Source organism: Delphinus delphis, chromosome 1 (assembly GCF_949987515.2).
Source record: "Delphinus delphis chromosome 1, mDelDel1.2, whole genome shotgun sequence".
Taxonomy (NCBI): domain Eukaryota; kingdom Metazoa; phylum Chordata; class Mammalia; order Artiodactyla; family Delphinidae; genus Delphinus; species Delphinus delphis.
The window spans coordinates 179,012,227-179,039,123 of record NC_082683.1 but is presented as its reverse complement, the minus strand read 5'-3'; the positions used below and the strand labels follow the sequence as shown (position 1 = coordinate 179,039,123).

The following is a 26,897-nucleotide window of genomic DNA, read 5'->3' as shown; positions in this document are numbered from 1 at the left end:
TTTTTTGTATGGTCCATGAGATAAGAATAATTTTTACATTTTAAAGGGTTGTCATAAAAATGAAGAATAAAATGGAAAAGATACTACCCGTAGCTCACAAACCTAAAATATTTCATATCTGGTCCTTTACAGAAAATTTTGTCAGCCCTGTTGTAGAGAATTGTGTGTAGAGGTCTTGAACATAACTCATTAGATTCATTCCCAGGTATTTTATACCTCTGATGCCATCAAGTAACATCTTTTATGACTAAGTTTATTTAAAATGTTACATGCCTGGTACAGAGTGGTTGTTTAATGGATATTCAACAAATAAATGAAGAAAAACATTTTCATTTTCAGAAATAAATTTGTGAAACAGCCTGCTAAAGGATGCTGAATTAAGACCATGACAGATCAGCAAAAGGAAGACACAGGAAAGAGATTCTGAAGAGTGTAGATTTCCTTTCTGTCTTGGCTTTCTGCCCCTGCGCTTTCCTTTTCGGCCCCCCCCGCCCCACTGCTACTTCCTCTGACAAAGACCTCTGACACCTTAGGGGCATGGATGTTGGTGCTATACGATCGAGGAAAACATAAAGGCATGATTTTTTCAATTTTATTTTCTTCCTGTTCATTGCTGGTGTATGAGCGAGGGTTCTCCAGAGAAACAGAACCAACATTTGTTTGGTTCTATCTATCTGGATAGATAGATAGAGGATAGACAGATATTCTAAGGAACTGGCTTGCATGATTGATTCTGAGGGCTTATAAGTCTAAAATCCATAGGGCAGGACTGCAGGCTGGAAACTCGGGTAAGAATTGCTGTTCCAGCCTTGAGTCCAAATACTTCAGGGAATCAGGCTGAGTTTCTATGCTCTCGAGGCGAATAGCTTCCTCGGTAAAGACGTTCAACTGATTGGATTAGGTCTAACAAAGATTCTCTCCTTCACCAAATTTTAATCAGGTGGCCCTAAACTCCTTTCTCAATTAGGCTCCTCTGACTTTTGAACTTCTGTTATTTGTCTATGCATTCCTCAGTTTTAGCAAGGTTCCTGCATTCCTCAGTTTAGCCAGAATCTCCCACCCTTAATATCTGACATCTGGTTCCTCCTCCTCCTCGAGCCCTGTCTGATCATCCCACCTGCCTCCCGCAAGAACCCTTGTCAGGTCAGTTTAGCCAGAATCCGGCCCCCACTCCGCCCCCCTTACCCCTCTTGTTTTCTCTTAGCCGTTTTCTGTTCACGGACATGCCAGCCACGCCCAGCCGGCTCCTGGGCTACAAATTCCCACCTTCCCTTGTCTGGAATTGCGCCCAATCTCTCTGACCTAGTACAAAACCCCACTGTAGTAGACGCCCTGAATAAAGTTTGCCTTACCGTTAACAAGTGTCAGCGATAACTTTTCTGTAACTCTTCCATCCACAGGGGACTCGGACATGGGTTCACCAACCTGGTCACCCATCCTATTTGGCTTCAGCCTCTGCCTTATTTTCCTCGTGTCTGTAAAGTCACAAGCCTAGGACCTCGCTACTAAACATGTGGTCCTCAGAGCAGCAATACCAGCACCACCTGCGACTGTGTTAGAAACGCACAATCTTGGCTCCAAAAGTTATCCTTGTGGACCTTTTTCTTTTCTTTTTGTTTCGGCTTTCTTTCCTGTCCTGCCAGCTGTATACTTGTATGTACATTTTTCAGTGTTTTCTGTGGACAATAAAAAGTTAAAAATGAATTCTAGGTGCAACTGCGTTAGCTGCGTCCGGCTGGGTTCTTCAGACGCAGGGCAGCGTTTGTGGAGACGGCTTCGCCCTCCGCTGAGGGGCTGCCGCAACCGGCCACAAGCCATGAGGACGCGGTCCGCTCGCGGCATGCTGCCTCCGCCCACCCCTACGAAACTCCGCCTCATCTTCCCCTCCGCCGGTCCCCGCCTGGCTGCCGGCGAGACCCCGACTGGCTCAGTCACAGCGGCCACCGGACTGCCGCGAAAACCCGGACTAACGGACTCCTGAAGTCGCTGGGGTCGCCGCGAGGGTGGCTGGGGGCCTCACGGAGCATGCGTAGGGAGGGTGCGCGCACATGCGCATTGCCGGCGCAGGGTCGCGCGCTGGGGTGTCTGGCGGCCGAGAGGCTGCGCGCGCGGTTGACGTGCTCGGTGGCTGCGGCGGCGGCGGCAGGGCGTCAAGAGGGGAAGGGCGGGCGGGGCCGGGGGCTGAACCCGGAAGTGGGTCGGCGCCAGAGCGAGCGCGCCCGGAGTGGAGCTCAGCGGCCGGGAGCCAACGGGTAGCCCTGGGTTCCCGGTAATGGACGCGCGGGGCGTCTGCGCGGGGAGCGGGTTGGCGGGCGGCGGGGGCGCCCTCGGCGGCGCGATCTCCACCCGGCGGGGCCTGAGGAGGCTCTGCTCCGGCGGCCGTCCCCCGGGTGACCCGCTCTCCTCTCCGCGCCTCCCGGGGCCGTCCCGCCGGGCGCCTCCAGCATTTGGACGCTCGCCGGCCCCGAGGAGGTGCGCCTAGCCGCCCCTGGGAAGCGTATTAATGGGGGACGTGGGTTCCGCGGCCGCGACGGCCTGGTTGTCACTGTCCCGGCGCCCCTGCACCGCGAAGGTGGCCGCCTCGACCTGCACCCACGGCGCGCTCCGCGGAGCCTCCCCTTCTGCCCCACTTTCCCCTACCCGGTTCGGGAATCGGGCCTGCAAGGTGTGCTCTGCCTCCTTTAAAATTCTTTTGTTGGCTGTGTTTTCTAACCCGGCCCTCCTTGTTCTCCGCCCTAAAATCTCAGCCACAAATGAGTGGAAGCGGTGACTTTATCATAATTTAGTTTTCGTTTAGGAAGGATTTGTTTACAATGCCGCGAAGGATTTAGGATCGCTTGGCCATGCAGTTATTTTTCATGGTTCATAACTCTTTTCGCAGACCATGCAACCCTCGGGCACGCCCCTCCAGAAGCTGTGATCCAAGACAATCTAGTTTTCCTTTATAAATCCCTCAAGACACTTATGAAGTTTCTTGTTCTGATACCGTTGTACTGCAATGAAGAAAAGGAGAAAGGTTACTTCACATCTTGACGAGAAGATCCATCTAGGCTACCGTAAAGATTCTTCGGAAGGAAATGTTGCAGTGGAGTGTGAGCAAGTAACCTACACTCATTCCACGGAAAGACCAGCTCCCGAAGCTCTTCGCTGTTACCAGGAACTTCCTCCCTCTCCGGATCAGAGAAAACTTCTGAGTTCTTTGCAGTACAATAAGAACTTGCTGAAGTATTTAAATGATGATAGGCAGAAGCAGCCATCTTTCTGTGACTTACTTATCATAGTAGAAGGAAAAGAATTTAGCGCGCACAAAGTCGTCGTTGCTGTTGGCAGTAGTTATTTTCATGCGTGTTTGAGCAAAAATCCAAGCACGGATGTTGTCACCCTGGATCACGTAACTCACTCCGTTTTTCAGCATTTGCTTGAATTTCTTTACACATCAGAATTTTTTGTGTACAAATATGAAATCCCACTTGTTTTAGAGGCTGCAAAATTCCTGGATATTATAGATGCAGTTAAGCTGCTAAATAACGAAAATGTTGCCACTTTTCAGTCTGAGCTAACTGAAAAATCGTCACCAGAAGAAACACTAAGTGAGTTAACTGGAAGACTGTCGAGTAATCATCAGTGTAAATTCTGTAGCAGACATTTTTGTTATAAGAAGTCTTTAGAGAATCATTTGGCGAAAACCCATAGATCCCTTTTATTAGGGAAAAAGCATGGGTTAAAAATGCTGGAGAGAAGTTTTTCCACAAGGAGATCAAAACGGAATCGGAAGTGCCCTGTTAAGTTTGATGACACTAGTGATGATGAACAAGAAAGTGGTGATGGGTCAGACAATTTGAATCAAGACAGTTTTGATAAGGAAAAGTCAGATAGAAATGATTCTGAGGATCCCGGCAGTGAATGTAATGCTGAAGAGGATGAGCTAGAGGAGGAAATGTCAGATGAATACTCTGACATTGAAGAGCACAGTGAAAAGGATCCCAATGATGCAGAAGAGGAGGCTGAGGCTGGTGATTCTGTCGGAAGCATTCATGAGGGATTAACCCCTGTAGTCATTCAGAACAGTAACAAAAAAATATTGCAATGTCCCAAATGCGATAAGACATTTGACCGCATAGGTAAGAAAAGAAAGCTTGTTTCCTGTCTCTCATAACTTACTTTTCATGGGTATTTTAAAGGTGATAGTTGGAAGCTAAACTTTGAAAGTAACTTTTAAAAAGAAAACTTAAGTAGGGAGGATATTTGATTTTTGATACATATTTTATCCTGTTATTATGGGTTTGTTGTGATTCAGGAATTAAGTATTTATATTACCCTTTATTTTCTCTTCCTCATGTCGTGGCAGTAGGTGACAGATCATTAGTTCCTGTATTTAGTGTGAAAAATTCCAGAGTATCAATAATTACGAATGTAGAGCTTTGATTTATATGCTAATTTAATTTCATAGGTAACTGATATTTTTGAGTCATTATAGAAAATTGAGTTAGGTTATGTTAGATGTAATTTAATAATTTGTATACTATTTCCCCTTGAGCATGGTAATAATGTGAGTCATAAATACAGTCACTTTTCCAGTATCCAGTACTGTTTAGAATTGGGATGTTTCAGATTATTCTAATACATAGTTAGGAATAAAACTGTGCTAAATGTAATTTCATTCTGTAGACAGAGACTTCAGGAAGTATCCTAATAGTATTCTTGGGTTATTATAATAATGAATATATCAACTTTTTCTTTATTAAAAAAGCCTATATAGGAAATGTCTCTAACCTTAAGTTAAAATTTTATCAGTGAATATTTACTTTCAAGAGATCTAATATTTGCTAGTAAAATAATTTTTGGAGGTGTCTTATATGGACTTTCTAATGTGAAATTTTAAATTGCAGCAGTTCAGCTATTTACATATAAATCAAAGTTATGAAATTGGGAAATATGTTCAACTGCATAGAATGATAAAAAGAAGAGATAAGCGTAATTTGACCTTGTAAAATTACTTATACAGTTTAATATATCCCAATGTGTCTTGGAGTGTTGAGTTACTTGTTATTGGCATAGGTGAAAATTGGTTACATTTGCATTTACATAGGCATTGGTAATTATTTGCTCTCAAAATATTCGATAGTATAAACTATGGCATAGCAGTGGTAACCTCTTTTTGCTTTTTCTTATGCCTTTGAATATTTTTTTCTAAATCAGAATGCTTTTGACAATCCAATTTAATAATTATTTATTGTTATTTTTACTGTGTTTAAGTTTCTATACAAATGAATAAAACAACTTTTTTTGAGTAGGTCAGTTGGAAAAGTGTGCGGATACAAGTAGCGTGTTAAACTCAGGTTGGTAAATGCTCTTGAAGAGCTGTGAACAGATGCTGTGAGGGGTATAGAGACGAGAACAACATTTTTGGATTGAGATACCTGACAACATTTCATCTTTCCAGTTGAGTCTCTTTTTTAGACTTTGTATTCTTAGCACATGCTTCCTGTATTACACCTTAATTTGACCTAATTTGACTTGAGGTGTGTGGGCAGGGGTCAGTTTGCAAATGGCATTGTAGACCTCAAACTGTCCTATCGAACACTAACTAGGCCCGTGAGATATGTTATGAGCAAGGGGTTCTGTGTTCAGGTAAGACGGGGATAACTATACTCATCTATCTGTATTAATGCTCTCAAATTCTTTAGTAAAGAAACCCGTTCATTTTACTTAACCTGGCATTTCCTCAAATAATTTTACCACTAGACACTTTTGGAGTTTTCCTTGGAAACTCCCAGGAAAGTAGAGTTCTGTGCACACTATTTGGGGAAAGAGTGCTCAAGGTCAAGGTCCTAATGTACTAAGAAGAAGGCGTTTTGCAGCTTTTTTAACCAAATTCAGTTCAGATAATCAGATAATTGTGGGAATCAGTAAGGCACATTGTCAGCTTATTTCCAGCCTCCTTCCTGGATGTATTTTACATTATACCCCTCTTATTGAGCCCCTCTCTTGCTTAGCTTCGTTGGGGCTTGCTGGCTTTTCCCCAGTACAGAGAAAGAGAGCAAGCAAGAGATTGAGATTGTGATTTTATCATATTGGTTACAAAGTATGAGCTGTGGTGATGTCAGACTGCCTGCATTTTTGAATCCAGGTCTTATGTGAGTTGCTTAACCTGTGTGTGTACTTTTGTTTCCTCACAGATAGAGTGGGCTGATGCTAATGGTACCTTCTCATGGGGGTTACTATGAGGATTAAATGGGATAGTCCTTGTGAATCACTTAAAATATCGTGTGAAATTTAGGTGTGGAGGGAATGCTAGCTTCTCTTATTGATCATTAATGCAGTTTTTGAGTGTCTCTACTATGCCAAATAAATATGAAATGATATATTCTCTGTCCTTAAGAATCTTAGAGGTTAATGAGTACATGCACAAATACAATTATATTACAATAAGATCATCTTATCAGGACAAATACAGAGGCTTATAGGAATTAGGAAAGATTTCACGGAGCAGGTAGCATTTGAGCTCAGACCTAAAGAATAGGGAGGAACTTACAAGGCAGAAGGACCACAGCTGCAAAGACATGGAGGTAGCTGTTTCTGGAAATTGCTAAAGGCAGGGTGATTTCGGGGTGGGCAAGGAGGCATAATGAAAATGACAAGAGGTGAGGATTGGCAAGTAAGCAGAGGTCAAGTTTTGAGTGGTTTGTATGCAGTACAGAGGAGTTTTTATCCAATAAGTGATAGAAAGTTGAGAAAACTTTGACAAAGGAAATGACGGCCATAGGAGTTTTAGAAAGATACTCTGGCTTCAGTGATGAGAAGGAAGTTGGAGGTGTTGCAGGCTTGGACCAGGCAGATGAGCAGCATTGGGAACTGGATGTGGGACAGGAGTAGATCAGAGGTGCCCTGAATATAGGCTTCAGTGGACTGGTGATGGATAGAGTGAAAAGAATATGCAGATGGAGAAGACCTGTGTTTCTTAAATGTCCTCCTTTATCATCCCTATCAGAAGTCCTCTTTATTCTTAAAATAAAACAGTTCAAGGGCTACTTTCCAGTAATCCTCATATCACCCACATTCCTTTCATAGGATTTTAATCCTTTCATAGGATTCCACCTAGAATTTTGATTGTTATTTCCCTATATCATTAGATTGTGAGCGTGAAGGTTTTGTATGTTACTTTTGATTAGTATCCTTCATGATACCCCAGGTTATTTCAGATAATAAGTTTTCAGTAAGCTCTTGTTTAATGGAACTAAGGTGAAAGGTTGACTCTGACTTTGGACTTGTAAGAAGTCTTTAACTTGCTGTCTCAGAGTGGGTTTAGGAGAGAGAATTAATAAGCTCTGAGATGTTCTGCTGGAACCGTTAGCTCCACAGTATGTAGTTTAGTAATTTGATTCCAGCACTTTGGATCTTTTATCTTTTTTGACGTGCTTAATAGTTGCTCAGACTGATCCAGTTGTATTTTTTCCTTAGGCTCCCAGCTGTCCTCCTTTCAGCCTATTCTCATGCAAAATAAGAGTCCTTTGACCTTTCCCCTTGTACCGAAAACCTAGCTGGTGAAAAGGCAAAAATGGTGAGAAGATGACAGATGGGGGTGAGAGAAAAAATTTGGATAATTTATCTTTTTTGTCGTTCCTACTGGGAACTAAAATCTTTCCTTAGATTAAATTTAATCTTTTCTAGAGGTAGAAAATGTTTAAAAACTTAAAAAAAAAAAATGTGACTGTGTAGACCATCCTGACAGATTCTGCTTGGTTCTGAATAGAAAAGAGTAATGACAGTAGCATAATTCTCTACCTTAATGTTAAATATTTTAGTTAAATATTTTTTAGGGTATGCCAAATGAATAAATTCAAGGTTAATTTAAGATTTGGCATATGAGATATAATGAGCTAATTTGGTGATGTTTCTCTTTGTAAAACCTCCATACGAAATCTGATAATAATTTTGCATGACCCATATGGAGTGAAGCACAGGGTCAGGTTTTGTTATGTGAAAATATCTTTATTTTGTGTGTCCTGATTTGGGACACAATTCATACTGGGATTCAGTCAGAAAAATGCTGTGGATGAAATTTCTTAATATTATTTGTTTTCTGTTGGTGATTAAGAATGGTGGGGCATAGTTTAGTGTTCTGTGAAAGAATACTGAGGGTTTTTTTTTTATTTGATAACTTTGAAGTGAACATTTGATTTATACATTATTATTGAATTCCCCCCACCCCATAAGAAAATAAACAGATATATGTGTAGATTGTGTTTATGCTGAGGAGAACCCCCACACATCCCTACCAATTGATTTAAGCATGGGATTTCTTTGAACATTTATCTGACTTTGGAGTTCAGCGTTCCCTCAGAAGTTCTGTCTCTTCTGTTGGTCAGAAATTCAAATCCATGCAGATAACAGGTCCTGCAATGCCTCTGTGCATTAAATTTGAATTAATAACATAACAAAAATGTGTTTTTACTTTAGAGGTTCTAAATGTTATAATGAATTATTCAAATTTATGTATTTTTGTTGGTCTCTTTGGACTTTGCTGAATTTATTTTTAAATGATTTTATTTGTTTCTTTTTGTGTTTTGGTTAAGTCTACTGGTCTGTAGGCAAATGGAAGTTTAACAATCAAAAGTGGTTTTGATTTTTAATTTAACTGCCACTTGATTTCTTTAATATTCAACTACATATAACTTAATTTTTATTTGCAAGCAAGAATTTCTTGACTACAAATAAACGGAAAATTCTACTAATTGATCTTTCCAGCAAAGGCATTTTCATAGAAAATAAAAGTTTTGGTTAAGAGTTTTCTTATAATTTAAGATTTTTATTAAGTTGCTCTTCCTGTTCACTTGGGTGTAAAAAATCAGGAGACTTGAGTGGTAGGGGGTTGATAAGTTAGCCTTCAGTCCTGAGAGTCAGTGCTAAGCAAGCAGTCAATCCCCAGGTAAGAATGGTCCTGTTCCAAAAATCACTTGTAACTTAGTCACTTAAACTCATACTGTGTACTCTTGATTCATTTCCATAATTTAAAAAGCAAGTTTATGAAAAATGTGAACACTTTCACAATCAAGGAAAACATTTTTTTTTAATTCCATAAAATGACCCCTACCTTTGCCAAATTAGAATTGTGGGTTATTAGTACATACTGATGTTTGGATTCTGTACCTTTTCTCATATCCAGTAGATGTGTAACAAATATTAAGGAATCCAATACAAGCATGCCATATTATAATAGAGAAAGATTAAAATCAACTCAGAAAACATTTCCCCAAAGAAGTTATGTTATAGCAGTATTGGTCTGGTTATACCCTGCAAAAAGTAATAAAAATCAGTGCTTTTCCAACTTTTTTGGGGGGGATGGTTCAAGATCAGAAATACATATATTATTATGCTAATACATATATATGTATATATATATATATGTGCTCATACATGCACTGAAGCAAAATAATTGCTTGAATCTAGAGTGAATGCACTCTGATATTTTCTGCTTTGTTCTGTTCCTTTTTTCCCCCCAGTGCTAATCATCATAACCCACAGAATTGATTTTATTGACACATGATTTTTAGTTTGTGAAACACTGATCTAAGCCATAATGTAGCTCAACTCTTGTTTTTGAGAACCTACCTGTTATTTGTGATGTCTGTGGAAAGATTTCGCCTTGGGACACACAAGCACGCCTCTCCCCCAGGCAAGCCCCATATTAGCTCTGATCCCTTGACCACAGCAGGGGAACCGGTGGTGCTCCGGTGTGTATACATGTATCAATGCGGTCATGCCCCGGCAGTGGCAGAGGGAGAACTGAGGAGATACTAGGCGTTTTTAGCAATGGCCAGGGGACAAAGTCAAGTTCTTACAGTATTTTCAGAGAGCTGAAACTCCAGTTTGATCTGTTATAACATATTCATAAACCAGGTGTATGCATATTTATACTTGAGATAGATCTATGTGCCCGTCCTGTGGCCAGTAATCCTAATAATAATAATAATAATGATGATGATGACTAATAGTTACTAATGCTTACTATGTGCTAGGATGTTTTAAGTGTCGCGTATATATTAATTTGTTTACTTCCCACAGCCCCATGAAGTGTTAATAACGCAAGTAGACAGAGGTTAAATTACTGGCTTGATTAAGATCACACAGCTAATTTAGTAGGTGCCCAAACATTGGCTGAGTTTCCTGACTACATGCATGTAAAAGATGCATAGATCATCATCATATGGTCAGTACCTAAATACCTACTGGATTTTTATCATACTTTTGTTTTACTTTGCTTATGATTGTCATCCTTCCCCCCACCTTAAAAAAAATACCTTGGTTCCCTTTCCTCAATATGCTTATGTAAGTGCAGTGCAGTTAACTTTTAGATAATATACTGTGTTTATTAAATATAATCATATTTAGATACATGTAATAAATTGATGAATGTATTTACTAAGTAGACGAATAATTATGATTATCTTTTGTCCTTAGTGGCCTTTGAATATTTTGGGTTTTATGTAATCTCCATGATATATTTATGTTTTATATATTTTTTAAAAGTATATGGATGAAATGCTGTACTTTCATGTTAGCTTTAGCCTGAAGAAAAATTTATACTTTTTTTTTTTTTAGGACAAAGCAAAGCTAAGCTTTTCATTGAAAATTACTCTTCATATTGATAGTATTTTTTTCTTATTTTTGTTGCCTTTCACTCAGAGGTATCCTTAATTGAGATTTCTATTTTAAGCTAGTAGATGTGCACATTCACAACTTGATTACAGGTTAATAATAATGGCCAACATTAATTGATAGCTTATAATGGGTTGACACAGTTATAAATGTTTTATGTGTATTTATGTATTATTACAACAGTCCTCTGAGGTAAATCTATTATTCCATTATTATTTTTTCAGATGAGAAAGATTTGAGGCTTAGAAAGGTTACTTGTCCAAGGTCACATAGCCTGCAATTTAAAGAATTGGGATTCATTTCCAGGTGGCTGGATCCAGGGTCTGTGCCCCTACCTATGATGCTGTTCTGCCTCTGTAATGTGGAAATTTATATTCTAAATAATGATGTAAAAGAATTTTAGTATAAGTAGGAATATAGGTAAGATTTAAGCCAAAATGTATCCTTGTATTTCATTTTTTATTGTCACTTTTCTCTTTGGACAGGTTGTGTTAAAATTTCTATTTTTTTTATTTTATCTTTTTATTGAACTATAGTTGATATATAATATTGCATTAGTTTCAAGTGTGCAGCAAAGTTATTCAGATATATATATATATATATATATTTTTTTTTTTTAGATTCTCTTCCATGATAGATTTGTTATATCTGTGAGTCTGTTTGTGTTTGTAAATAAGTTCATTTGTATTTTTTTAGATTCCACATATAAATGAGAATAATATTAGTCTTTGGCTTACTTCACTTGTTATGATAATCTCTAGGTCCATCCATGTTGCTGCAAATGTCAATATTTCATTATTTTTATGAGTGGGTAATATTTCATTGTGTGTGTGTATATATATATATATATATATATATATATATATATATATATACCACATCTTCTTTATCCATTCATCTGTCAGTGGACATTTAGGTTGCTTCCAGGTCTTGGCTATTGTAAATAGTGCTGCTGTGAACATTGGTGTGCATGAAACTTTTTGAATTAGTTTTTGTCTTTTCTGGATATATGCCCAGGAGTGAGATTTCTGGATCATATGGTAACTCTATTTTTACTTTTTTTAAGGAACCTCCATACTGTTTTCCATAGTGGCTGCACCAATTTACATTCCCAACAGTGTAGGAGGGTTAAAATTTTTTGATTCTTTCTATTGCAAATACCTGTAACATTTGTTTGGAACTCAGATATGCATTCAGAATATAATACAAATCTCACATTAATATGTCTGTACATCATACCTGTTCATTTTTTCCTTTTCTTACTTCCCTTGATACTGCCCATATATATTGGCCTTAGTAGCTTAGTGTTAAGCATGCAGTCAAGTACAGGTGATTTACTTGTGTCTTAATGTCTTATAAGTTGGAGAGGTCTTGTAGGAATGGACTGTAGTGAAGTATAAATTTTCCTGAGTATACTAGATTTGTAGTGCCCTTTCCAGATTACCTTCTTTGTGAAGAGAGATGAAAATATATAAGATACATAACATATTATATTTCCTTTTACAATATTTTTAAAAGGTCTGCCAAATCTGAAAATTCCTTTCAATTCATGGCTTCTAAATAAACTGTTAATCAGGAGATTTTATTCCACTGTCAAATTTCAGTCACTATGTAGTAAATGTACTGAATTTAATTTTAATTTCTGTCTTTTTATAGGAAAATATGAGAGCCACACACGTGTTCACACAGGTGAGAAGCCCTTTGAGTGTGATATTTGTCACCAGCGCTATTCGACAAAGTCTAACCTAACTGTTCACAGAAAGAAGCACAGTAATGAAACAGAATTTCATAAGAAGGAGCACAAGTGCCCTTATTGTAATAAACTTCATGCAAGCAAGAAGACTTTAGCCAAGCATGTTAAGAGGCAAGTATTATCTTGCTTCCGTAATATACTTTAGTGTGCCTTCTAATTTAAATACGTAGTGAGCTAAAAACATCTATGGGGTGCTTGTCTCCAATTTTTTCATTGCTTACATTTTCTAGACTACAAATTTATTAAGAAAAGAACAGCAAATGTTAGTTCATATTTTTTACTATTGCTATTGAGATGAAGTTTTTTGATACTGAAACAAAAACTATAGTCTATGCTATAGAAGTTTAAGATACAGAATTTTTGTTATCCTGGGTTTTCTGTCTTGGGTTTTGGCAAGTATGTTTTCAACCTATATGATTTTAGAACTGTAGGAAACTTATTCTGCATGCTCAACTTTGTCTTTAGTGTATGCAAATTTGTGGGAGAAAGAATATTTAGTATAGTATTGCATATTTAACTTTGAGAAATTAAATTTACTGAAATACAGACTAAAACAAGTCAAGTGAATGGCATTGAAGATTATCTGTGAATAGATAGGTTCCTGAATATATGTAAAGTATGATTATGCTTCACTTTGACTATTTCTGCATAACTTTAAGCACACATATTCATATATTAAAATAATAGCGATACCTGTATTCTTGAAGTACTCAAATGTGCCTGTCTCTTTAAGAAAGGAATCAGTGCCTGATTCTTGTAATCACTGTCAACATATTAGATAGAATATTGACTTAACTAATATAATCTTTTCCTGACAGCCTTTTAATTTTTTTCTTATAGATTTCATCCTGAAAATGCACAAGAATTTACTTCCATTAAGAAGACTAAGAGTGAAAGTTGGAAATGTGATGTAAGAGATTTTAATTTGTTGTAGAAAACCAAATTAAATGTATTGTGACCTTTTGGGAAAGTAATTAAATTTTAAAGTAATATAAACTTAGCTTATATCACTTTTAGAATCTCTCTTTTATACAGTGTTATCCTAATATTTTTGTAAATTAAGCCTGGTATGAGTTAGTTTTTGAATGATGGACCTGAAAAATAGAAATCCTAGTTTTTATTTTTATTGTAATCACTATACCATGTTTTTACAGTTGTCTGAAACTGTGATGTTACTGTTGCACAGAATATAAAATGTTAGAATTTTCCTTCCATTTCTGGTTGTCTGTTGCTATATATCAAACCACCTCAAAACTTAGTGGCCTTGAATTACCATTTCATTGTATCTCATCATTTTGGGGGTCAGTAATGTAAATGGGGGCAGGATTTTGCTAGGCAATTCTTCTGTTCTACATGGTGTCAGCTGAAGTCACTCAGTTGTTTTCAGCTGATGGATGGTCTGTATGATCTGGTCTGGTTTGGGGCTGCTTCCAAAGTGCCTCACTCACATGGCTGGAAACCTGGTGTTGGTCAACAGCTAGAAGCTCAGCAAGGACAGCTGGCTTTTCCTGGGGCTACTTGAACTGCCTTCTGGCATGGCAGCTGGGCTCCAGGAGTGAGTGTGTGTTTGTTCCAGGAAGCCGAGGTAAATGCTCTCAGGCTTCTTATGGCCTCACCTCGGAAGTCTCAGAGCACCACTTCTAACATGTTCTGTTGGTCACACAAGGCACTACAGCCTAGGAAGATATAAGGGGAGTGGAATTAATCTCCATTTTACAATGATAGGAGTAGCAAAGAATTTGTACGTATTTTTATTCTACCGCAACTCCTAAAGTACTTTTTCATTATTTAGGTAAATATTGTTTAAAGGAGTAATCAGATATCATTTTGTTTACTCCTAGGCTTCAACTTATATATTGGGTTGGCCAAAAAGTTCCTTCAGTTTTTAAATAAAAATAAAAGACGCATTTTTCATTTTCACCAAGAACTTTATTGAACAATGTATCCATTGTTTTGTTCCACTACCTTCAGCCATTTTTCTGGCAACTTCATAATTCCATCTTCCCAAAACTTTTTATCTTTTTAAGCAAAGAACTGTACCAGGTGCCTTTTACAGTCTTCCAGGGAATTGAAATTTTTTCAATTAGAAGAGTTTTGTAAAGACCAAAATAAATGGAAATCCGAAGGTGCAATGTCTGGTGAATACAGCAGATGAATCAGAACTTCGCAGCCAAGCTCTAACAGTTTTTTGCCTGGTCACCAAAGAAACATGCGGTCTTGTGGTATCCTGATGGAAGATTATGTGTTTTCTGTTGACTAATTCTGGACACTTTTCATCAAGTGCTGCTTTTAGTTGGTCTAATTGGGAGCACTACTTGGAATTGTTTGGTTTTCCAGAAGGAGCTCATAATAGAGGACTCGCTTCTAAACCCACCATATACACAACATCACCTTCTTTGTATGAAGACTGGCCTTTGGTGTGGTTGGTGGTGGTTCATTTCACTTGCCCCATGATCTCTTCTGTTCCGCATTATTGTACAGTATCCACTATTCATCACCCACCACAACTTGTTTTAAAAACAGAACGTTTTTGTTATGTTTAAGTAGAGAATCGCATGCAGAAATAGGGTCGAAGGTTTTTTTTGCTTAACTTATGTGGAACCCAAACATCAAAGCAATTAGCGTAACCAAGCTGGTGCAAATGATTTTCAGCCTTTGATTTGGATATTTTGAGTATGTCGGCTATCTCCCACGTGGTATAACATTGATTGTTCTAGTGAATGTCTCGATTTGATCGCTATCAACTTCAACTGGTCTACCCCAACGTGCAGCATCGTCCAGCGAGAAATCTCCAGCACGAAACTTCACAAACTACTTTTGACACGTTTGATCAGTCACAACACCTTCTCCACACACTGCACAAATCTTTGCGTTTCAGCTGTGTTTTTACCTTTCTTGAAATAATAAAGCGTAATATGCCAAAAATGTTGCTTTTTTCTTCCATCTTCAATATTAAAATGGCCACACAAAAATTCACCAACTTTGATACTTTTTAAAAAAAATGCACACTGATATGACAGCTGTCACAATACAATCTAACAAAATTTTTTGTTTTGTTTTGTTTTTTTGCGGTTAACAAAATTATTTTGAATGAAGTTAAAGACAACTAAGTGCTACTAGAGCCATCTGACGCAAAAAACCAAACGAACCTTTTGGCCAACCCAATACATGACAAGATTCTCACCATTTCTCTGATTTCAGCTTCTAGGAATTGAAGTTAATTATTAATTATTTGGATCTTTATAAGATGGTTTCTTCTCCTTACTAAGTTTCATCATCCTCAGCTGCAAAATGATAACAATTATATCTACCTCTTAGGTTTATTGTGAGAATTAAGTAAAATAATCCATGAATTACTTAGCATTGTGCCTGTTATATAGTACATGCTGTGCTGTTGTTGTACCTGGAGTATAATACATGCTATGTTGTTATACCTGGTGTATAGTACACGCTGTGTTATACCTGGTGTATAGTACACGCTGTGTTATACCTGGTTTATAGTACATGCTATGTTATACCTGGTGTATAGTACACGCTGTGTTATACATGGTGTATAGTACATGCTGTGTTGTTATACCTGGTGTATAGTACATGCTATGTTGTTACATACGTGGCGTACAGTAGATGCTGTGTTGTTATACCTGGTGTATAGTACATGCTGTATTGTGGTGGTTGTTATGCTTGGTGTTTAGGACATGTTATATTGGTACAGCAGTTCCTCTTCCCCTTTTCTAAATCTGATGTCTGCCAAATTTATTTAAAATGTTGTGTCTATTCTTTCTGACCACCTCAAGAGATAAACTTTTTAAAGTAATTTTTCTGAAGTTTCTTACTCCTATTCCTAATCAAATATATGGCAAGCATGATAAAACCTTTATTCATATCATTGATTTAAAATATAAATTTTTTTAACATCTTTATTGGAGTATAATTGCTTTACAATGGTGTGTTAGTTTCTGCTTTATAACAAAGTGAATCAGTTATACATATACATATGTTCCCATATCTCTTCCCTCTTGTGTCTCCCTCCCTCCCACCCCTCCAGGCGGCCACAAAGCACCGAGCTGATCTCCCTGTGCTATGCGGCTGCTTCCCACTAGCTATCTACCTTACGTTTGGTAGTGTATATATGTCCATGCCACTCTCTCACTTTGTCACACCTTACCCTTCCCCCTCCCCATATCCTGAAGTCCATTCTCTAGTAGGTCTAGTAGGACACAGTCTTTATTCCTGTCTTACCCCTAGGTTCTTCATGACAGTTTTTTTTTCTTAAATTCCATACATATGTGTTAGCATACGGTATTTGTCTCTCTCTTTCTGACTTACTTCACTCTGTATGACAGACTCTAGGTCTATCCACCTCATTACAAATAGCTCAATTTCGTTTCTTTTTATGGCTGAGTAATAGTCCATTGTATATATGCGCCACATCTTCTTTATCCATTCATCCAATGATGGACACTTAGGTTGTTTCCATCTCCGGGCTGTTGTAAATAGAGCTGCAATGAACATTTTGGTACATGACACTTTTTGAATTATGGTTTTCTCAGGGTATATGCCCAGTAGTGGGATTGCTGGGTCATATAGTAGTTCTATGTGTAGTTTTTTAAGGAACCTCCATACTGTTCTCCACAGTGGCTGTATCAGTTTACATTCCCACCAACAGTGCAAGAGGGTTCCCTTTTTTCCACACCCTCTCCAGCATTTATTGTTTCTGGATTTCTTGATGATGGCCATTCTGACTGGTGTGAGATGATATCTCATTGTAGTTTTGATTTGCATTTCTCTAATTCTTAGTGATGTTGAGCATTCTTTCATGTGTTTGTTGGCAGTCTGTATATCTTCTTTGGAGAAATGTCTATTTAGGTCTTCTGCCCACTTCTGGATTGGGTTGTTTGTTTTTTTTGTTATTAAGCTGCATGAGCTGCTTGTAAATTTTGGAGATTAATCCTTTGTCAGTTGCTTCATTTGCAAATATTTTCTCCCATTCTGAGGGTTGTCTTTTTGTCTTCTTTATGGTCTCCTTTGCTGTGCAAAAGCTTTGCAGTTTCATTAGGTCCCATTTGTTTATTTTTGTTTTTATTTCCATTTCTCTAGGAGGTGGGTCAAAAAGGATCTTGCTGTGATTTATGTCATAGAGTGTCCTGCCTATGTTTTCCTCTAAGAGTTTGATAGTTTCTGGCCTTACTTTAATCCATTTTGAGTTTAGGTCTTTAATCCATTTTGAGTTTATTTTTGTGTATGGTGTTAGGGAGTGATCTAATCTCATACTTTTACATGTACCTGCCCAGTTTTCCCAGCACCACTTATTGAAGAGGCTGTCCTTTCTCCACTGTACATTCCTGCCTCCTTTATCAAAGATAAGGTGACCATATGTGCGTGAGTTTATCTCCGGGCTTTCTATCCTGTTCCATTGATCTATCTTTCTGTTTTTGTGCCAGTACCATACTGTCTTGATTATTGTAGCTTTGTAGTATAGTCTGAAGTCAGGAAGCCTGATTCCTCCAGCTCCATTTTTCGTTCTCAAGATTGCTTTGGCTATTCAGGGTCTTTTGTGTTTCCATACAAATTGGGAAATTTTTTGTTCTAATTCTGTGAAAAATACCAGTGGTAGTTTGATAGGGATTGCATTGAATCTGTAGATTGCTTTGGGTAGTAGAGTCATTTTGACAATGTTGATTCTTTCAATCCAAGAACATGGTATGTCTCCCCATCTATTTTTATCATCTTTAATTTCTTTCATCAGTGTCTTATAATTTTTTGCATATAGGTCTTTTGTCTCCTTAGGTAGGTTTATTCCTAGATATTTCATTCTTTTTGTTGCAGTGGTAAACGGGAGTGTTTTCTTGATTTCACTTTCAGATTTTTTCATCATTAGTGTATAGGAATGTCAGAGATTTCTGTGCATTAATTTTTTATCCTGCTACTTTACCAATTCATTGATTAGCTCTAGTAGTTTTCTGGTAGCATCTTTTTGATTCTCTATGTATACTATCATGTCATCTGCAAACAGTGACAGCTTTACTTCTTCTTTTCTGATTTGGATTCCTTTTATTTCCTTTTCTTCTCTGATTGCTGTGGCTAAAATTTCCAAAACTATGTTGAATAAGAGTGGTGAGAGGGCAACCTTGTCTTGTTCCTGATCTTAGTGGAAATGGTTTCAGTTTTTCACCATTGAGGACAATGTTGGCTGTGAGTTTGTCATATATGGCCTTTATTATGTTGAGGAAAGTTCCCTCTGTGCCTACTTTCTGCAGGGTTTTTATCATAAATGGGTGTTGAATTTTGTCGAAAGCTTTCTCTGCATCTATTGAGATGACCATATGGTTTTTCTCCTTCAATTTGTTAATATGGTGTATCATGTTGATTGATTTGCATATATTGAAGGATCCTTGCATTCCTGGAATAAACCCCACTTAATCATGGTGTATGATTCTTTTAATGTGCTGTTGGATTCTGTTTGCTAGTATTTTGTTGAGGATTTTTGCATCTATGTTCATCAGTGATATTGGCCTGTAGTTTTCTTTCTTTGTGACATCCTTGTCTGGTTTTGGTATCAGGGTGATGGTGGCCTCGTAGAATGAGTTTTGGAGTGTTCCTCCCTCTACTATATTTTGGAAGAGTTTGAGAAGGATAGGTGTTAGCTCTTCTCTAAATGTTTGACAGAATTCGCCTGTGAAGCCATCTGGTCCTGGGCTTTTGTTTGTTGGAAGATTTTTAATCACAGTTTCAATTTCAGTGCTTGTGATTGATCTGTTCATATTTTCTATTTCTTCCTGATTCAGTCTTGGCAGGTTGTGCATTTCTAAGAATTTGTCCATTTCTTCCAGGTTGTCCATTTTATTCACATAGAGTTGCTTGTAGTAATCTCTCATGATCTCTTGCATTTCTGCAGTATCAGTTGTTACTTCTCCTTTTTCATTTCTAATTCTATTGATTTGACTCTTCTCCCTTTTTTTCTTGATGAGTCTGGCTAATGGTTTATCAATTTTGTTTATCTTCTCAAAGAACCAGCTTTTAGTTTTATTGATCTTTGCTATCGTTTCCTTCATTTCTTTTTCATTTACTTCTGATCTGATCTTTATGATTTCTTTCCTTCTGCTAACTTTGGGTTTTTTTTGTTCTTCTTTCTCTAATTGCTTTAGGTGCAAGGTTAGGTTGTTTATTCGAGATGTTTACTGTTTCTTAAGGTAGGATTGTATTGCTATAAACTTCCGTCATAGAACTGCTTTTGCTGCATCCCATAGATTTTGGGTCGTTGTGTCTCCATTGTCATCTGTTTCTAGGTATTTTTTTATTTCCTCTTTGATTTCTTCAGTGATCACTTCGTTATTAAGTAGTGTATTGTTTAGCCTCTGTGTGTTTGTATTTTTTACAGATCTTTTCCTGTAATTGATATCTAGTCCCATAGCGTTGTGGTCGGAAAAGATACTTGGTACAATTTCAATATTCTTAAATTTACCAAGGCTTGATTTGTGACCCAAGATGTGATCTATCCTGGAGAATGTTCCATGAGCACTTGAGAAAAATGTGTATTCTGTTGTTTTTGGATGGAATGTCCTATAAATATCAATTAAGTCCATCTTGTTTAATGTATCATTTAAAGCTTGTGTTTCCTTATTTATTTTCATTTTGGATGATCTGTCCATTGGTGAAAGTGGGGTTTTAAAGTCCCCTACTATTAATATGTTACTGTCGATTTCCCCTTTTATGGCTCTTAGTATTTGCCTTATGTATTGAGGTGCTTCTATGTTGGGTGCATAAATATTTACAATTGTTATATCTTCTTCTTGGATCAACCCCTTGGTCATTATGTAGTGTCCTTCTTTGTCTCTTCTAATAGTCTTTATTTTAAAGTCTATTTTGTCTGATATGAGAATTGCTACTTCAGCTTTCTTTTGGTTTCCATTTGCATGAAATATCTTTTTCTATCCCCTTACTTTCAGTCTGTATGTGTCTCTAGGTCTGAAGTGGGTCTCTTGTAGACAGCAAATACATGGGTCTTGTTTTTGTATCCATTCAGCCAATCTGTGTCTTTTGGTGGGAGCATTTAGTCCATTTACATTTAAGGTAATTATCGATATGTATGTTCCTATTCCCATTTTCTTAATTGTTTTGGTTCGTTATTGTAGGTCTTTTCCTTCTCTTGTCTTTCTTGCCTAGAGAAGTTCCTTTAGCAGTTGTTTTAGAGCTGGTTTGGTGGTGTTGAACTCTCTCAGCTTTTGCTTGTCTGTGAAGGTTTTAATTTCTCCGTCAAATCTGAATGAGATCCTTGCTGGGTAGAGTAATCTTGGTTGCAGGTTTTTCTCATTCATCACTTTAAATATGTCCTGCCAGTCCCTTCTGGCTTGCAGAGTTTCTGCTGAAAGATCAGCTGTTAACCTTATGGGGATTCCCTTCTGTGTTATTTGTTGTTTTTCCCTTGCTGCTTTTAATATGTTTTCTTGTATTTAATTTTTGACAGTTTGACTAATATGTGTCTTGGCGTATTTCACCTTGGATTTATCCTGTATGGGACTCTCTGTGCTTCCTGAACTTGACTATTTCCTTTCCCATATTAGGGAAGTTTTCAACTATAATCTCTTCAAATATTTTCTCAGTCCCTTTCTTTTTCTCTTCATCTTCTGGGATCCCTACAATTCGAATGTTGGTGCGTTTAATGTTGTCCCAGAGGTCTCTGAGACTGTCCTCAGTTCTTTTGATTCTTTTTTCTTTATTCTGCTCTGCAGTAGTTATTTCCACTGTTTTATCTTCCAGGTCACTTATCCGTTCCTCTACCTCTGCTATTGACCCCATCTAGAGTATTTTTCATTTTATTTATTGTGTTGATAATCATTGTTTCTTTCATCTTTAGTTCTTCTAGGTCTTTGTTAAATGTTTCTTGCATTTTGTCTACTCTATTTCCAAGATTTTGGATCATCTTTACTATCATTATTCTGGATTCTATTTCAGGTAGACTGCCTATTTCCTCTTCATTCATTAGGTCTGGTGGGTTTTTATCTTGCTCCTTCATCTGCTGTGTTTCTATCTTCTCATTTTGCTTATCTTACTGTGTTTGGGGTCTCCTTTTTGCAGGCCGCAGGTTCGTAGTTCCCGTTGTTTTTGCTATCTGTCCCCAGTGGCTAAGATTGGTTCAGTGGGTTCTGTAGGCTTCCTGGTGCAGGGGACTAGTGCCTGTGTTCAGGTGGATGAGGCTCGATCTTGTCTTTCTGGTGGGCAGGTCCACATATGGTGGTGTGTTTTGGGGTGTCTGTGGACTTATTATGATTTTAGGCAGCCTGTCTGCTCCTGGGTGGGGTTGTGTTCCTGTCTTGCTAGTTGTTTGGCATAGGGTGTCCAGCACTGTAGCTTTCTGGTCGTTGAGTGAAGCTGGGTACTGGTGTTGAGATGGAGATCTCTTGGAGATTTTCACCATTTGATATCATGTGGAGCTGGGAGGTCTCTAGTGGACCAGTGTCCTGAAGTTGGCTCTCCCATCTCAGAGGCACAGCACTGACTCCTGGCTGCAGCACCAAGAGCCTTTCATCCACACGGCTCAGAATAAAAGGGAGAAAAAGTAGAAAGAAAGAATTAGTAGAAGTAGAAAGAAAGAAAGAAGGGAGGGAGGGAGGGAGAGAGGAAGGAAGGAAGGAAAAAAGAAAGAAGATAAAGTAAAATAAAATAAGATAAAATATAATAAAGTTATTAAAATAAAAAAATAATTATTAAGAGAAACAAACGGATGGATAGAACCCTCAGACAAATGGTGGAAGCAAAGCAAAGAACGAAGATAAAGTAAAATAAAATAAAGTTATTAAAATGAAAAGTATTAAGGAAAAAAAGAAAAAAAAATGGACGGATAGAACCCTCGGACAAATGGTGGAAGCAAAGCTACACAGACAAAATCTCACACAGAAGCATACACATACACACTCACAAAAAGAGGAAAAGGGGAAAAAAATCATAAATCTTGCTCTCAAAGTCCACCTCCTCAATTTGGGATGATTCATTGTCTAAAGGAGGGAAGGAAGGAAGGAAAGAACGAAGATAAAGTAAAATTAAATAAAGTTATTAAAATGAAAAGTAATTATTAAGAAAACAATTTTTTAAAAAAACGGACGGATAGAACCCTCGGACAAATGGTGGAAGCAAAGCTATACAGACAAAATCGCACACAGAAGCATATACATACACACAAAAAGAGGAAGAGGAGAAAAAACCATAAATCTTGCTCTCAAAGTCCATCTCCTCAATTTGGGATGATTTGCTGTCTATTCATGTATTCCACACATGCAGGGTACATCAAGTTGATTGTGGAGCTTTAATCCGCTGCTTCTGAGGCTGCTGGGAGAGATTTCCCTTTCTCTTCTTTGTTCGCACAGCTCCCGGGGCTCACCTTTGGATTTGGCCCCGCCTCTGCGTGTAGGTCGCTGGAGGGCGTCTGTTTTTCCGCTCAGACAGGACGGGCTTAAAGGAGCCGCTGATTCGGGGGCTTTGGCTCACTCAGGCAGGGGGGAGGGAGAGGTACGGAGTGCGGGGCGGGCCTGTGGCGGCAGAGGCCGGCATGACGATGCACCAGCCTGAGGCGCTCCGTGCGTTTTCCCGGGGAAGTTGTCCCTGGATCACGGGACCCTGGCAGTGGTGGGCTGCACAGACTCCCTGGAAGGGGGGTGTGGAGAGTGACCTGTGCTCGCACACAGGCTTCTTGGTGGCGGCAGCAGCAGCCTTAGCGTCTCATGCCCGTCTCTGGGGTCCGCGCTGTCAGCCGCGGCTCGCGCCCGTCTCTGGAGCTCATTTAATCAGCGTTCTTAATCCCCTCTCCTCGCACACCAGGAAACAAAGAGGCAAGAAGAAGTCTCTTGCCTCTTCGGCAGGTCCAGACTCTTCCCCGGACTCCCTCCCGGCCAGCCGTGGTGCACCAACCCCCTGCAGACTGTGCTCATACCGCCAACCCCAGTCCTCTCCCGGCGCTCCGACCAAAGCCCGAGCCTCAGCTTGCAGCCCCGCCCGCCCCAGCGGGCGAGCAGACAAGCCTCTAGGGCTGGTGAGTGCCAGTCGGCCCTGATCCACTGTGCGGGAATCTCCCCGCTTTGCCCCCCGCACCCCTGTTGCTGTGCTCTCCTCCGCGGCTTCGAAGCTGCACCCTCCGCCACCTGCAGTCTCCGCCCGCGATGGGGCTTCTAGTGTGTGGAAACCTTTCCTCCTTCACAGCTCCCTCCCACTGGTGCAGGTCCTGTCTCTATCCTTTTGTCTCTGTTTATTCTTTTTTCTTTTGCACTACCCAGGTACGTGAGGGGTTTCTTGCCTTTAGAGAGGTCTGAGGTGTTCTGCCAGCGTTCAGTAGGTGCTCTGCCGGAGTTGCTCCACGTGTAGATGTATTTCTGGTGTATCTATGGGGAGGAAGGCAATCTCCGCATCGTACTCCTCCGCCATCTTCCCGGAAGCCCTCGATTTAAAATATAAATTTAATGTATTTAGAAATGTTGACCAGGATTAAGATAGTGTGATTACTGTATGATCTTAGGAATTAGCCTATTAGAAATGTAAGGTGTTGAAATTTAGCTAACTTTAGTACTAATTTAAAATAAATTCTTACTGTAATTCCTCCAAGGTATTTTTTCTGCACAATAGTTGATTATACTTCTGGTAAGTTTTTTCTTTTAGGAGAAATTTCTCTTTAGCTACCTGAATATATGTGTTTATTTCTCATCATGAGCTTTGTATTTTTATTTTAAATTCAGGTTCCCTTACATTTTATGTGCATTTTCTTTTAGATTTGTAAGAAATCTTTTACTCGAAGACCACACTTGGAGGAACATATGATTCTCCATTCTCAAGATAAACCTTTTAAGTGTACCTATTGTGAAGAACATTTTAAATCACGATTTGCACGGTTAAAGCATCAAGAGAAGTTCCATCTGGGTAAGTAGATTAATTTTCCTAGGAGCAGCATAGCAACTGTTGGTGGTCACGTCGTGCTGGAGGAGGCCGCTGCTGTTGAATCACTAGGAGAAGGAGGTCATGTATGTGGGGAGGGGTACTGGATTTGCTGCTGTTCTTGGAGATGAGTAAATATGGGGTTTGTTTTGTTTTGTTTTCTGGTGGCAGATGTGTTCATGGTCATAACTGCATTTATTTATTGTTGATTGTTGGATAGGTTTGTGAGTGCCTGGGGGTAGGCATTTTTGTCTTGGAAAAAACTCATTTTTCAGAGAGTGTAGTAAACTTAGTATATTTGAAATTCAATATTGTATTTGATGAATTCTCTCCCTCATGCTTATGGCCAAGGTGGAGACTTGTGTTCCAGATGGTAGTACAGTTAGGTACATTTATGACAGTTACTCCCAATAATGAATTATTATCTTTCAAGTAGCCTTTTCCCTATCCTATTCAATGTTTTTATTGACAACTTGGATAAAAATAATATATTTCATGATTTATCCATATGCTACATGACATAAAGCTGGCAGGGGTAGTTGATACAGCAGAAAATAAAGAAGTAAAAAAAAAAAACTCTCTGCTTTAAAAAAAAAGTTAAAATTAATTAAGAATAAATACAAAGTTGTACACATGGGAATGATCTGACTTTTTTTAATCATTAGGAGTTGCAGAGCTTTAAAATAGTACAGAATCCAAATGCCTCACTTTTCAGATGGGCTTATTAATAGCAGAGGCACAGTCTGAACCAGTAACGTCATATGACTGACAAAAACAACTGTAGTTTTAAACTACATTAATAAAAATGTTCAGAATTAGGAAGGTAATCATCTGGCTGATTTTAAATTGATCTGGAATATTGCATTCATTTATGGATAACACATTCAAAATGGATACTGACATATATTCTAGAGGTGGGTAATTATGGCAACATAGGGCTTTAAAATCATGTCATCTGAAAAACTTTTGAAGGACCTTGAAATATTTTGTTTGGGAAAGGGAGACAGGACAGCCATCTTCAGATATTTTCAAGGCTGTATTGCACAATGAGGAATACAGTTGCCCCTCAGTATCCATGGAGGTTGGTTCCAGGACCTCTCCAGATACCCAAATCCAAGGATGCCCCAGTCCCTTGTATAAAATGGTGTAGCATTTGCATATGACCTGTGCACATCCTCCTGTATACTTTAAATCATCTTTAGATTACTTATAATACCTAATACAATGTAAATACTATTTCAATAGTTGTAAATACAATATAAATGCTATGTAAATGGTTGCCAGTGCCTGGCAAATTCAAGTTTTGCTTTTTGGAACTTTCTGGAATTTTTTTCAAATATTTTCTATCTGGAGTTGGTTGAATCCACAGATATCGGGGTGGGGAGGGTGAAGCAAGCTGAGTTATACTTCTTTTTCACACATCCTTTGTCATCTTTTCAGTTTGCCCTTCGGTAGAACTCTGTCTTCTCTCCAGTGATTTGGTAAAATCATGGTGAAATTTTGAATCCAGCTAAGGTCAATATTACTGTAAGAAATGTGTATTTAATTTTGTACGACTAAACAGAAATGTGCCACAGTCTTTTCGGTAGAGGCAGTGTCACTAAGATCTTTTGGCTCTAAGGAGCAGCAGTGCCTTTCCAAACCATGAGCTCTCTTAGTGTTCTGTTGGTTCTTTAAGGCTTCTCATTACCTCCTTTCCCCAGAAATTTGGTATGTAACATTTTTTAGTTTGACCCGGTCTGATTTCAAACTAGGAACTGGCTGTTTCAGTTTATAATAAACTCATTAGTTTATTCAGCTTTTGTTATATTAGATGCCTGGTGCCATACTCAGCTTTGGGAATATAGAGATGATTGTATCCTGTCTGCTGGGAATAAAATAAACACTCTAGAAGGGAAGAGAAAACTATAAATAAATAATTGATTGTGTAAAATAATAATAATTGTGTAAAAAATAATAATAGATTGTGTTATGATATATACGTTAGTAGTGGTAGGCATGAATTTATAACATACGTATTAAATTTAACATAGTATCTATTCTTAAAGTTTAGATGCACACTATTTTTTCCTTTTTAGGTCCTTTTCCATGTGATATATGCGGTCGCCAGTTTAACGACACTGGAAATTTGAAACGCCATATAGAGTGTACCCATGGTGGAAAGAGAAAATGGACTTGCTTTATCTGTGGGAAATCAGTACGAGAAAGGTGAGGAATTATCTAAATACCCAGAAACATCCTGGTACTGTTATGTAGAAATAATTAATGAATGTATTTTATAAGGATTAGGGTAACACAAGACACAAGATACCTGAATTATGCTTTAATTTGAAATTTAAGGATAAAAGAAATTATGTAATATGTTGTAGAAGGTTGTTTATTCATTCATTTATTTATTTTAAAGACATAAGCTACAAAGACAGTGAGACAGAAAAATGACAAGAGCAACACAGGTTTGGAAGCTAGAAAGCAGATGTATCAGTGGTAACTGACTTAGCAGATCTGAGGAAGACAGATCCCAAAGTGGCAATGGAGAAATTGAGAACCTAGCTTACATCCCAGAAGCCAC

The 26,897-nt window shown here is 38.4% G+C and overlaps 2 protein-coding genes across 3 annotated transcripts in view; one reads left to right on the top strand and one right to left on the bottom strand.

Annotated features, from left to right (window-relative positions):
* Window positions 1-1,858, bottom strand: part of CRB1 (crumbs cell polarity complex component 1) — a 262,229-nt gene extending 260,371 nt beyond the window's left edge. Inside the window, exon 1 of the mRNA XM_059998788.1 lies at window positions 1,353-1,858. Coding sequence (XP_059854771.1) covers window positions 1,353-1,437 — 85 coding nt within the window. The 5' untranslated portion in view covers window positions 1,438-1,858. The remainder of the gene's footprint in view (window positions 1-1,352) is intronic.
* A 315-nt stretch (window positions 1,859-2,173) lies between these two features.
* Window positions 2,174-26,897, top strand: part of ZBTB41 (zinc finger and BTB domain containing 41) — a 47,195-nt gene continuing 22,471 nt past the window's right edge. Inside the window, exons 1-7 of one of the 2 annotated variants that reach the window (XM_059998786.1) lie at window positions 2,174-2,269; window positions 2,882-4,121; window positions 12,316-12,348; window positions 13,253-13,322; window positions 23,225-23,435; window positions 24,166-24,313; window positions 26,407-26,536. In XM_059998786.1, coding sequence (XP_059854769.1) covers window positions 2,999-4,121; window positions 12,316-12,348; window positions 13,253-13,322; window positions 23,225-23,435; window positions 24,166-24,313; window positions 26,407-26,536 — 1,715 coding nt within the window. In that variant the 5' untranslated portion in view covers window positions 2,174-2,269; window positions 2,882-2,998. Of the gene's footprint in view, window positions 2,270-2,881; window positions 4,122-12,315; window positions 12,524-13,252; window positions 13,323-23,224; window positions 23,436-24,165; window positions 24,314-26,406; window positions 26,537-26,897 lie in introns of both variants that reach the window. The other variant, XM_069540145.1, reaches the window with a different exon arrangement.